Genomic DNA, 12,037 nt, shown 5'->3' with positions numbered 1-12,037 from the left:
AAGAGGACTTTCCGTATAAGTGCTCGGATATATATATATATATATATATATATATATATATATATATATATATATATATATATATATATGCCAGCACTATGTATATATAGATACATAAAGTCATATCATAAGAAGCCCACAAACAATGACACCAAGGACAGCATAGGAGAAATTATCTGCAGTTCTTTATTGAACTAAATGATAAATAAAATGGAAATGAATGTTGGGTTCGTATCCGCCACCCACGGCCAGTTGTTTTTTCATCCCCTTTCAACAGAATGTGTTGTGTGTGTCAACGTGCATTTCCCCCCAACACACACACACACACACACACACACACACACACACACACACACACATATATATATATATATATATATATATATATATATATATATATATATATATATATATAGAGAGAGAGAGAGAGAGAGAGCGAGAGAGCGAGAACATAGTGTGTCTATTATTGTTAGGAACGACCATATATATATATATATATATATATATATAAATTTATAAATTTACATTGGCGACCAATTTATGCGCCTTCCATTTTTATCTGTAGATATCGCCATCCCGCGTAACCCTTTCTCATTTGTTCAGGCCGTGATCAGCGCATGTTGTGTCTTCCTCGCCGCCATAGCTCGAAGTCGCGAGAATGAAGCGGTTTCTTATGTGCTTTTGTTATGGGTTCGTAAAAGGAGCGTAAAAGCGCCCCTTTCCCCTCATCAAGAGCGACATTTCTCATGTGCAATAGCAGCAAGGATTAGAAGTAACAGTTGTGCGAACCCGTTTGTTTTGAACACATCAAAAGAGAAAAACCATCAAGCAGCTTGCAAAATGAACCGGCCCTTAACTGGCAGTTCTTTTGTGCAGATACTAACAGTCAAATTTCTTCGAAGCTTGCGCTAAGCTACATTACTGTCTCTTGTAGGCCTTAGCACTAGCATACACAACATAGCACATCATCTTTCTGAGAACCTTCTTCAGTGCAGCTTTAGCGGCAAAAACGCTTTGTTCAAGCAGCGCGTTTACGCAAAGCATATGCACACTTTACGCGACGCCCGCTGGAGACTACGCATATACTGAGAGCGACCGCGTGCTATACGATGCTTTGCCGCGAATGACATCGTCGTCCCCACTTGTATTGCATCTCATTCGTCAACTGTGTTCGTCATTTATTTATTCCTGCAGATTTTCGAAGAAACGTTTTGCAAAAGCTAAATAAAGTTTCGAAGGCCAAACAACTGTGAAAAGAAGGTAACTTTTACGGAACCAGGAGACGAAACAGCGGGCACTGAACACCATCCACGAATGTATAGTTTCCTTACCCTGCACGCGTTAAAGATTGCTGTGAAGCCCACTTTAGCAAAGTGATGCAGCGCGGCAGAGCCGAATGCAAAGGCGCCTATCAGCAGCGATGGCAACAGCGCTGCAATAGAGAAACCATATGGCGTGCAGCACGTCCGTCGGGGTAAGTGCGTGGCGCGGTCGCCGGGAGGACGTGCAAGCTGCAGTTGCGGTGGCAAGAAGAGCAGTACCCAAGTAGGCGGTCATCGCGGCCATGCTGCTACAGGCAGGCAGGTAGCAGTAATGGCGGCGGTTCGCTGCCCTCGCCCGCTGTGTCGAGAAGGAAATCAGGATCGCGCGCGCGCGCGCCCGTCTTGCGGCGGCATTCAGGGAGGGGGGCACAGCGGTAGGGGGGGTGGCCGGATCGGCCTGATAGAAGAGTGCACGCCCATACTGGCGCTCCCATTGGCTGCCAAAGAAGCCGCTGCTGCAACTTAGACGCCTCGCGGCTGGTGTGTTGCCGGACCGCGCCCAGTGCACGCGCTGCTTGCTCCTCGCCCCCAGGAGCGCGACCGCCGCTGCCGCCTTGCCTCTCCAAAGCCAGCAGCGTCGCGTCGGCAACGACGACCACCGGCACTTTCCCCCCCATTCAACAGGAAAGAGCGCGCGCAGGCGCGCAACGTTACCGTCCCCGAGCGTAACGTCTCCGAGGCGTCGGTCAGCGGCTGAAACGCCGTCTGCTGCTGCCGCCCCCGTCGCTGCGGGATGGCCGCCGCGCGTCCATGAGCACCAACGACACTCGCCGCGCGACGATCGCGGTGGACTTTTTTGCGCACGTGCTCCGCGTGATCGGCCGATTCCCCCTCTCCTTCCTCCTCTTGTGATTGTGACGCCGACATTTTCGTCACCTTCTCAACCAGCACTGCAAAGAACCTCACTACCGTCACGACCTTTCCTGTTGACAAAAGGCTGCTGTGCCTTCTAGCCTGTTGAACAGTGAAAGACCTGCTACCATTTGTGCTGCGGAACTGCCGTTGTTGTCGTTGAGTAAGAACGCACCTTGCGAATAGTGCTGCTTCTGCTTGTCACACAGGTGGCACCGTTTCGTGCTTGGGAAACTGGTTGCCCTGTCCGTTTGCGGCTGCGGTGCTCTGCTCAAGTGCAGCGATCACCACAGTGACGTGACGTTGGATTTCGTGTGGCGAACGTGAAGGACTGTGCGCGCCGCCTTTCAAGGACGTCCACCAGCTATGCTGGACCGCTGTGGATTTCAGCTTGCACCAGGGATGAATAACTTTGTTGCTCCCGTGCTTCCAAGGGTGAGTGCCTCCAAATTCTCTCCGGCGATGCCGTACTTAATGCCTAATACTCAATGTCTTGCTTTCGTACTTAAGGTTTTAGCAATTGTCAATATGTGATTTCACTTATATGCGATTCATCAGTATGTATCTAACGATAAAGATTCGACTTCAAAACAACGCTTTCCCCCGACGTTAAAGGAATAAAGAACTTATCCAAACATGGTATACAATTAGCAAACAACAACAACAACAACACTGATGGAGACTTATAATCAACAAAATACCAACGTCATTCATTGGTAGCTGCGAGCTCCAGCGTCATACATGCGTCTCGGAGAACCCCAGAATATTAAAACTTGGTATTGAACTGACCGCTAACAAAACGTTTAGAACGTTTCCCGCAGTGAGTGACGGTGTACAGGTAACTCAAATCTCTTTGCACAGTAATATCCTGTCACTTTACTTGTAATCTCAGAAGTAACTAAAAGTTCAAGGCACGTTTTGCAACCAAAATACGCTAGCTGTTTCCCGGCATCGATCACCGTAAGATCAGGCACGTGCGACTGCTTCCCAATATCTTCTTCGTTCTCTGCGTTGGTCATCAGTGAGAGAAGCTAAAGATGGCCATTCAGATTGCCACTTAATATGTTGTCGCTATTTTCTCGCTGTTATGCTCGAGAACAGCAGCACAAGCTACCGAAGAAAAATGAGCTCTCCTTTGCGATACTAACGTTGGACACTCGTCTCCGAATGATATTGTTGAAGATACACTGAAGCTCACACCGCACTGTCAAGAATTTAGTCATGTGAACAGAAATGAACTCAGCAACTTTCGATTGGATACCATCATGTCAAGCGCACTTTGGAGATGAATGCTTCCTTTAAATATAACAAAAACGAGTATTCTTTTTTTTTTAATTTTCCAATGTAACCAATTGCTTCGCATTGATGCTTATTGAAATTCAACATTTCACTGACGCAGTCTTGCAATCCAGTATACAATTCTACTTGCTTAGCGCCTGTACAAATACTTTTCACATGCGGCCAAGTTAACGGCCATGCTCTATGTTATCATGGCCTTGTGCGTAATAATGCAGAGCGCGCACTATCTGCTGCGCTATTGTGCGATACACTCACTGAAAAGCTATCTTAAGAATTTGGAGGATAGGGCATCAGCCTCATGAATATACTACTTGCACGTCCGAAAAATACATCGCGAGAACGAGCACCGATCTATATGAATTAAAAGCTGGCGCAGATACCTAAAATATAAATTGGAAATTCATATGCCAGCTTACTCAGTCTTCAATTTTAGAAACTCTTGAAATAATAACTGAGTTCTCTAACACAACATATTTCCGTTAATATGTATGGGTTTCCTGAATAAGGCCTGAACGAATGTAAACAAATGACGTGACGTCTTTATGCAGCTTGCTGAAATACCAGCTGTCTTTTACGTCTTATTTCGTTGGTCTTAAGTTGCACTGTATGCTTATTCTCCGGGCGTGAACTCGGTGCTTGTCCCTCTGCTGACTGACTCACTCTGCCAGCTGTCTTCAATGTGCCACCGAATTCTAATGTCGTTACATTACGTAAAATTTGTCAGCAGGTCTCGGCCTTATACGCATACCAAAGTCGCTAAATCTGCACGTAGGTAAAATAATTTACTGCACCAGTTCCGCCACTCGAGCGATTCCTTCACGCATGTTGTATCAAGAAACACGTGAACGCTTTTCCCAATTCACTGCGAGTCGCTGATACTTCCTCTGAAACGCGAACGCCTTGGACTAAGCGAATTTCTGCAGGGTGCATAGGATGGCCTTGATTGGAAAGCAAACTTGCAGAGACATACTCGTCCTTTCTTGGCTTAAAATATGTTTAAGCAGGTTTAAGTCCCACCCCCTTGTGTTTGGCTTAAAGGGCTTAAAGCTCCATGCAATCACAAGGAACAAGCTTCCGACCGCTTTTCGGCGTCGCCGGCGCCGTCAAGAACAATGCGACACTGGAGGCCGCAGCGCCGGCGTTTATATATGTAGTTGTAGAAAAAGCGAGCGTTCTGGTGGTTGTTGGAAGAAGGAAAGGAAAGGGAGAATATACCGGCCGCACCGGTACGTGAAAGACAGTTGGTGGTCAACGAAAGTTGGGAGCCTGCAAATTTCTGGAATTTGGAAAGAAGGGGGCGAATCTGGAAAGAGGGGGGGGGAGCGATTGTAGAGATGAAGAGAAGCAGAAAATAGCGCCTCTTCCTCTCTGAATAATCTCGGAACAATGGCTAGAAGTGAGATTCCAGAAATTTGCAGGCTCCCCACTTTCGTTGACGGTCAAGTGTGGAGGCGTTTTGGATGTGGACAAACCACTTGCCTTCGCCTCCACCAGTCTCCCAGGCGAGTATACGCCGATATCTAGAGATAGCCTCCATGTAGGCATACAGATCAGCAGAAGAGAGAGAAAAATCTTTATTGTGCCAGGTGCTAAGCTGCTGAAGCTTTCTTGCCCTGAAATGATAGAGAGCTTTAGGCTAGGGTGCCCAAGCGTTGAGGGACTCAAACCATTGGGAGCGGAAAAGAACGTAAAGCGAGCACAAAAGAGTGCAAATAGCCCGCAGTGGTGTTGCCGCCCCCCCCCCCCCCCAATGGTTGTGTGTAGTTTTGGCACCCTATTCTAAAACACTAACAGTCGCCTTTCCTACAATCAGACGCTAGCTGACAGCGATGCTTACGCAGCACACCAGGTTGTACGAACTGAACCCTTCGCTACAACTCCGACCTCCACCCGGGCTTCACCGAGGTGAGGCATCGCTTCTATACCGGCTGTGGTTGGGAGTGGCTTTCACGAAGGCGTACACTACTTTGATAGGAATGACCGACTGTGTTGCATACGACGTCTGCAGAGTGGAAGAGAACATCGAACGTTTATTGTGCCATTGTCATCGAGTTCAGTCGGAAAGACAAATATTATCTATCACATTGCGACGACTGGACGATCGACCGCTGTCTGTGCCAGTGCTACTTGAAGACCGTCCCCATCGCTCGTCAACCCACAAAGCTATATGAAGGCACTTTTATCTTTCTTGAGGGCGACTGGCCTATGTCAACGCCTTTGACTCGCTCAGGCCCTCCGCGTGCGTGCGCGAGCTCACCGCGGCTTTCCTCCCCCTCCCTTTCATCTCTCTATCTTTTCTTTCTATACCCGCTTTCCGCTCCCCCAGAGTAGGGTAGCCAAACAGACGCATTTCTGGTTAACATCCCTGCCTTCTCTCTTTATTTCCTCTTCCCTCCTCCTTCCTATGCAGACAATTCATCCGAAGCTTGTTCCTTCTGACCTTTGAAAAGAGTGGTCGCTTAACTGCGACAAACTTTGAGGAGCGACGACTCTGGCATCGCTTGGCTGCATGCTTCGCGTGAGCATCGCGAATTCCTTGTTTGGACACATCCGTAGAATGTGCTGAAGAGTTACTTTCAAGGACTTCAGAGCAACCTATCTAATGTATCTTCAAGCGACCCTCTCCCCTCTGTATGCGGCATCCATATTGAAAGGTCTGCGGTGAGTTGAGGGTTTTAGCATTCGTATATACCCAGCATAGATTTGTGAAGGTGTCCAGTTTTTGGGATACCTATGGTGGAAACGCTACCGAGCGGTTTTGCGATACTCTCCATGTTCCAAATACCGTCTCCGTGAATCGAAATTTTTCCCAAGCGCACTCAGAACGAAATACATCGTTTCGGTTCGGCTAAGCACCATCGTGAAGGTATATACGTAGCGTTATTTTCTGCAACCAATGCGGGACCCCACCAGCTCCGACAAAAAAATAAGGCATCAAAAACGGCGGGACTAAAAATTTTAGTCTCATAAATACGAAAAGAAAAAAGAAAGAAAACAGGGAGCGAACACTTATACGACCAATGAGCTTTCCGCCACCTAAAATGTGCCGGAAAGTGGCGCACAGAAGCAAGCAAGCGCCGCCCACTGTGAGCGATGCAGGTGCGCCTCCTGGTTCACCTTGGTGCTTGGAACGCGCGCCCAGCGGTCGATCGCCAAGCTGCGAGTGTTTCAGCGGTCGCTTCGAGGATTACTTTGTGCGGGCACTAAAAGAACCAACAAGAGAGACGTCTGGGGCTTCTGGGCGTAAGGAATGACCGGCATGCCAGCCACCGTGTTACTCCTGCGCCGCTACCGCACACTTCTCCCTCATCATTCGACGCCTTTGCAGGTGCGCGCCATCCGTTCTGGCGTCGAAGACCGGGATTCCCCGTTTCTGAGGCAAAGGATGTAGACAAAAAGAGCTCGAACAGAAAGAGATTTGCCGCATACAAGCGTGTTTATGCTATCGTTTACCGACGGCGCTTACTGGGAGCAGTGGCAACATAACGTGGGGATGGCATGCGAACGGAAGGGTGGAATCGTTACTCGTAACCGTTGCTCTTCTTGTACGTCTGCTCTGGTAAAAAGCAAGTGCGCGACACTAAAATGTACTAAGCAGTATATATACCTAAAGTTTGCTGGTTAAGTTAACGATGTATTACGCCAGTCGCGTCTAACTACAGCAAATAGAATGATTACGCACTAATTTCCCAGCATAAATATGAAGAATGATGTATTTTGAGTATCTACGTAAAGCATACCTCGGGACACTGATTGCATACCGGAGCGCCAACCATGGAAATTCAACATACAAACACTAGCAGTACAACGTATCTATCTGCTTGTTAGTTTTTTTATGTGTTTATTCACTGACATTTTCAGTGTCACACGATATAGCTCAGCATGCTATTTGGTACCCCTTCATTGGCAAGTACGACGGGAGAAACAAACAAGTTACCAGATGGTCGGTAACCTTGTTGCAGTGCAGAATTTACAAAAAGAAAAAAAAATAGGCCGCGAAAATATTTCAATATGTGCACCTCATAGTCCTATAACGATTTTTATCGGCTGTAATCACTTAACGTGAAGTTTTCTAATGCCATCTCGTGCTAATTGCTTTCATGTTGAAGCAGTGTTGAAGAGAGACCATCACATTGAACATGTCAACAAGGCGATCAGTGAAATAAGACTTCAGCGCTATAGAGGTTCGGTAAAAGTTTATAACGAGGTCCGGGTTACGAAACACTACACCAAATCTCGATCGGAAAACCACACTAAATAAATTAATGCTCTGAACCGCGCGTCCGTCACCTCACACGTATCAACAAATGTGCTCGCTGTTTAATCTTGATGCTGCTTGTTGTGCACAAAACGATAACTATATATACACACTTGAGACGGAACCCGCAACGATACACATTACAACAAGGTTAAAATTAAGGCGATTAACCCGCAGCGAGCAGCCCTCTTAAACCACAATGCTGCGAATTTTCTAAGGGACGCTTCCGTGGACTCCAATCTCATCATTTTGTCGTGGGATAAACACCTTATTGAATAACTGCCTAATTTCCCTCTGTGCATTAACGTTTCTAGATCATCTGTTACAACAGGTGTACGTGCTGTAATTCCTACGCCGCCAGTGCGGACGCTCTGGATGCTTGTGCTTGTTACTTACATATGTTACTTATGCATGTTGTGTGGTATTTGATGCATCACCAAATTGCATTGCTCCTTTCGCATGCCAGACGTAAGGCTGCGCGAGCAACTCCGTCACTCACTAAAAAGAGTGCCTCTCTCTCTCTCTCTCTCTCTCTCTCTCTCTCTCTCTCTCTCTCTCTCTCTCTCTATCTATCTCTCTATCTATCTCTCTATCTATCTATCTATCTATCTATCTATCTATCTATCTATCTATCTATCTATCTATCTATCTATCTAAATGTGTGCATTACGTCATGAATTTTGTTTAATGTGCACCTGCCGGAGTTTTCGGCCTCAAACACTGCAAGACCCCAAATTTCGCTCTGCCTTCCTTTTCACAGAGCGCTATAGATAGAGCGCAAGTTCTTATCTACTGAGTATCACGAGATTTCTGGTCGTAAACGTCAGCTGCAGTTGGCTCTAGAAGAGTTTATAGTATACTGCTGCTTTAATTCATTTCTTTTTCTTTCTTTCTTTCTTTCTTTCCTTCTTTCCTTCTTTCTTTCTTTCATCTTTTTGCGCGCTCGAGCGATTTATTATCGAGGAAAACGGCGATTCAAGGCTAATATTCGCTTACCCCGTTTCTCTATAGCGCCAAAACTAATCAACTTCTCTTCAAGTTTATAGCATCTACAATCTGCCCCTGCTGCGCACTTGCAACAAAAAAGCAAAATATAGAGTATAGGAAAGAAAAAAGTACGTGACATACGTATAATGCATCTTCAGGACGACGTACTGCGCGTTTATGCTAAACGCATAGTCGTTGTGCTCTTTCGCAGTAAATAAGTTCGCGGTGTTGCAATGCACATTTGGCACCTCGAAGACTTACCCAAGCACAGGCAAACGATTATTCACAGCGGGGTGTCGATGACAAGGCATGCATATGCATACTGTGTCGCGTATGCATATCGCGTTCGCAGTTTCTCCATACTCCCGATTGCAAAAGTCAACGCTGGTGAAACTGCTGATGCTACCACGTGCGTCCTTCAGAAGCCGTAAGCTATTCCAGCTGCTACCTCGATAAAGCGCACCGCCTGAAGAAAGAAGGTGTCGTATTTATCGATATCTGTCAGAAGGATTTCTCAATTAACATTTCTTTATTTTTTAATCGCCTGTGGCAGATAGCACATTTCTCCTGGAGTTCAGTTAACTGGAGAGGCAGAAATTATTTGTTCGAGAAGAAGTAGTAAGGCATAACGAGCTAATGTGCAAATTTTCACTAATTAGCTTTCTAATTATTTACGTTAGCGAAAGTATCGTAATTTACGACTTGTAGCCGGTGAGTCCACAAGGCCTACCCACTTGGAACGAATTCAGAGTGTCACACGGCAGTTTTAGTATATGCGTTCTCAAAGTGTACGACTAAATGCATTGCTCCTTAATGCGATAGCAATTATACGGGATCTCCAGACGAAATTCGGCCGTCGCCGTGATTTTCCGCACGTATCTATGTATATGTATGATACGTTTGTCTATGCCGCATATGCAAGATTGATGTTATGCTACTAAACCGCCAAAGTTGCTCGAACCAGGCCTTAAATTCTTGACTGAGTTATTCCTGAGAATTTTTTAGAATTTGAGCGCGCGCAAAAAGTAATAAAACATTTCATTGGCGACACGCGCCTGTTATCTTCAATATTCTCAAATTATTAAAGCGCGCAATACAATATTAGTGCTCACAATCGTAAAGCCAAGTATTTTCACTGACACATTTCTTTATGGGCAGAGCAGTGGCGCCTGTGCGATGTCATTACATGCCCTACACGACGTGTTCACGTCAGAAATTTTGGCGCGCCCACTTGTGTCGCATCCACGTCTAGTATGAACGCCGTCTGGAAATCGCAAGCGTAACGCTAAACCTTGCTATCGCTGCTCTTCTTTTTTTAAATTTCTTTTTGTCCTAGATGCACAACAGGGCATTCTGCGTAAAAGGTAATAGAACTGTGAAGTCGCTTTGAAGTCAACTTCGTTGGCACGCAGCTCAAAACTAGCGCTTATTTCGAAAGTCGTTCCAAGTGGGCGTACCTTGAGAACTTACTGGCTTAATTCCGCAAATTTAAATATTTGGCGTAAATTATTTAGCAAAATATTTTATTAGTCAAATATTGGAACTTAGTTTATTATGCCTTTCAATTTCCTGGGTCAAGTAATGTTCGCCTCTTCAAGCATTCCAGCTCGAGAATCAGAACGTTGCTATCTGCCACAGACGATTTTCTTTTGAATTCAGTGAACTACGAAAAAAAAAGGACAATCCGTATATATACGTACATTATATATATATATAATGAAAGGCAGAGCGGTCGCCCTGAGGTACGTTCCTGCAGCCAGTTACTCTACTCTGGGTAAACATTAAAGAAAAAGAGGAAGAAAATGATTGGCGATGACGGCACAGCGAAGCTATAGAGGTAAAACGCATAAAGAGCAGGTCTAGCGTAGAAGGCCCAGGCCCGTAAAATACGAAAGTTTTCACAATGATGTGCCCATGCTCGCACAGTTGAGAACTTGATACGATTTGGCTACTAAATCATGCCACTGGTATAGAGTTGTCATTCTAAGATCATCATGTGTGCTCCTCCTGGTCAGCGGACACGTGTATATGCAGGGGCGTTAGTTAATGTAAGCGACGCCGTTTCTCGTTATTATGAATTCCAAGCAAAGAAGAAATCAACGGTCTATAACAAGCAAGAAATAGATCGTATGTAGATTATCTATTTGCTTCGTTTACATATTAACGTCGCTGGTGTCGTAAATTAACTCGACCAGCTGTCCATCTAAGACTTCTCAACTTTTTTTCTTTTTCTCATCTGAAATAGCACTGCAATTACTTTGTCGTGGAAGGTCTATGTTTGCATACATGTTCACGATGCAGCTGTACGTTCGTATGCTTTCCCAAATGAAAGCCTGAGTAAATAACAATTGCACTCTGTACGAGCAGGCATATATAACTTGGTACGATGTGACTCCCTTTGACATGTGAGCTTGCGTATGTTGCCATCATAATGGGCTCTACTTGTGGTTACGTTGCATAAACCATCACTTGATACTTGAAGCTTTTATTACGATTTCGTATAAGCGCTCAAGTTCAATACCCCCGCTTCACTGTCTCAATGTGTGATCGACACCTGTCTTAAAAGGCGTCAAAGCGCCTCCTGTGCTAGTTACCCGAAAGTGCTGCAGTGACTCAACGGCTACATGACTTTGCGTCTGAAAATGACACGTCTGGTAGAGTAGTATAATTAGCGGTGCATAATACCGGTTTATACTCGCCTGCAGACATATCACAAGCACCCACCAACAACCCTTCTCCGCCTTCTCCCCTCCTCCTCTTGGACCCTTCTCCGCCTACTTCCCCCCCCCCCCCTTATTAAATAAAGCAGCTGTAAGCTGCTAAGTTTGGTACGCCAGATTACACACGCTAATCGCAGTACCACTTCAACACAACCAGCAAAATTTTGATATACAAGGAATACGGCTTCCATAGTATCCTTTTTGCAGCTACGCGTAGCTTCGCTTCCCATTCTTTCTTTTTCACTTTTGACGCCGTGCGCGTTCAAAAAGGCGGACACGGCCTATTGTTTGAAAAAGAAGAGGTCCCGCACCTTTACACGCTGTCTGTTCCGTTGTTCCCACGTACAACCGCAAAAAGAAGTGTGCCTCCGGGCAACAGGCGGTGACCTTTTCATTTCCTTTCTGCTCACCTCGCGTGCAACGCGATAAGGCCGCCCGGTCTGCTGTGCCCGAAACCAAACAGCGCGAACACCCTATGTGGTTTCCCCGGAGTCTGAAGGAAAGACATTTCGACATCTGGCGCTGCCGTCGACAGCAGATGACGTTTGGCTTCTGGTTGCGCAGTTGAGCTCGCCAGGGAACAGCGCATCATAAGCGCA

At 46.0% G+C, this 12,037-nt stretch overlaps 1 protein-coding gene across 1 annotated transcript in view; it reads left to right on the top strand.

Moving 5' to 3' along the window:
- Positions 1–1,881: 1,881 nt before the first annotated feature.
- LOC142579168 (uncharacterized) overlaps positions 1,882–12,037 on the top strand; it is an 87,117-nt gene continuing 76,961 nt past the window's right edge. The window contains exon 1 of the mRNA XM_075689115.1: positions 1,882–2,609. Coding sequence (XP_075545230.1) covers positions 2,541–2,609 — 69 coding nt within the window. The 5' untranslated portion in view covers positions 1,882–2,540. The remainder of the gene's footprint in view (positions 2,610–12,037) is intronic.

The sequence above is a fragment of the Dermacentor variabilis genome, chromosome 4 (assembly GCF_050947875.1).
Source record: "Dermacentor variabilis isolate Ectoservices chromosome 4, ASM5094787v1, whole genome shotgun sequence".
Lineage (NCBI taxonomy): Eukaryota > Metazoa > Arthropoda > Arachnida > Ixodida > Ixodidae > Dermacentor > Dermacentor variabilis.
Note: the sequence above shows the minus strand (reverse complement) of the source record. Positions and strands in the feature narration are given on the sequence as shown.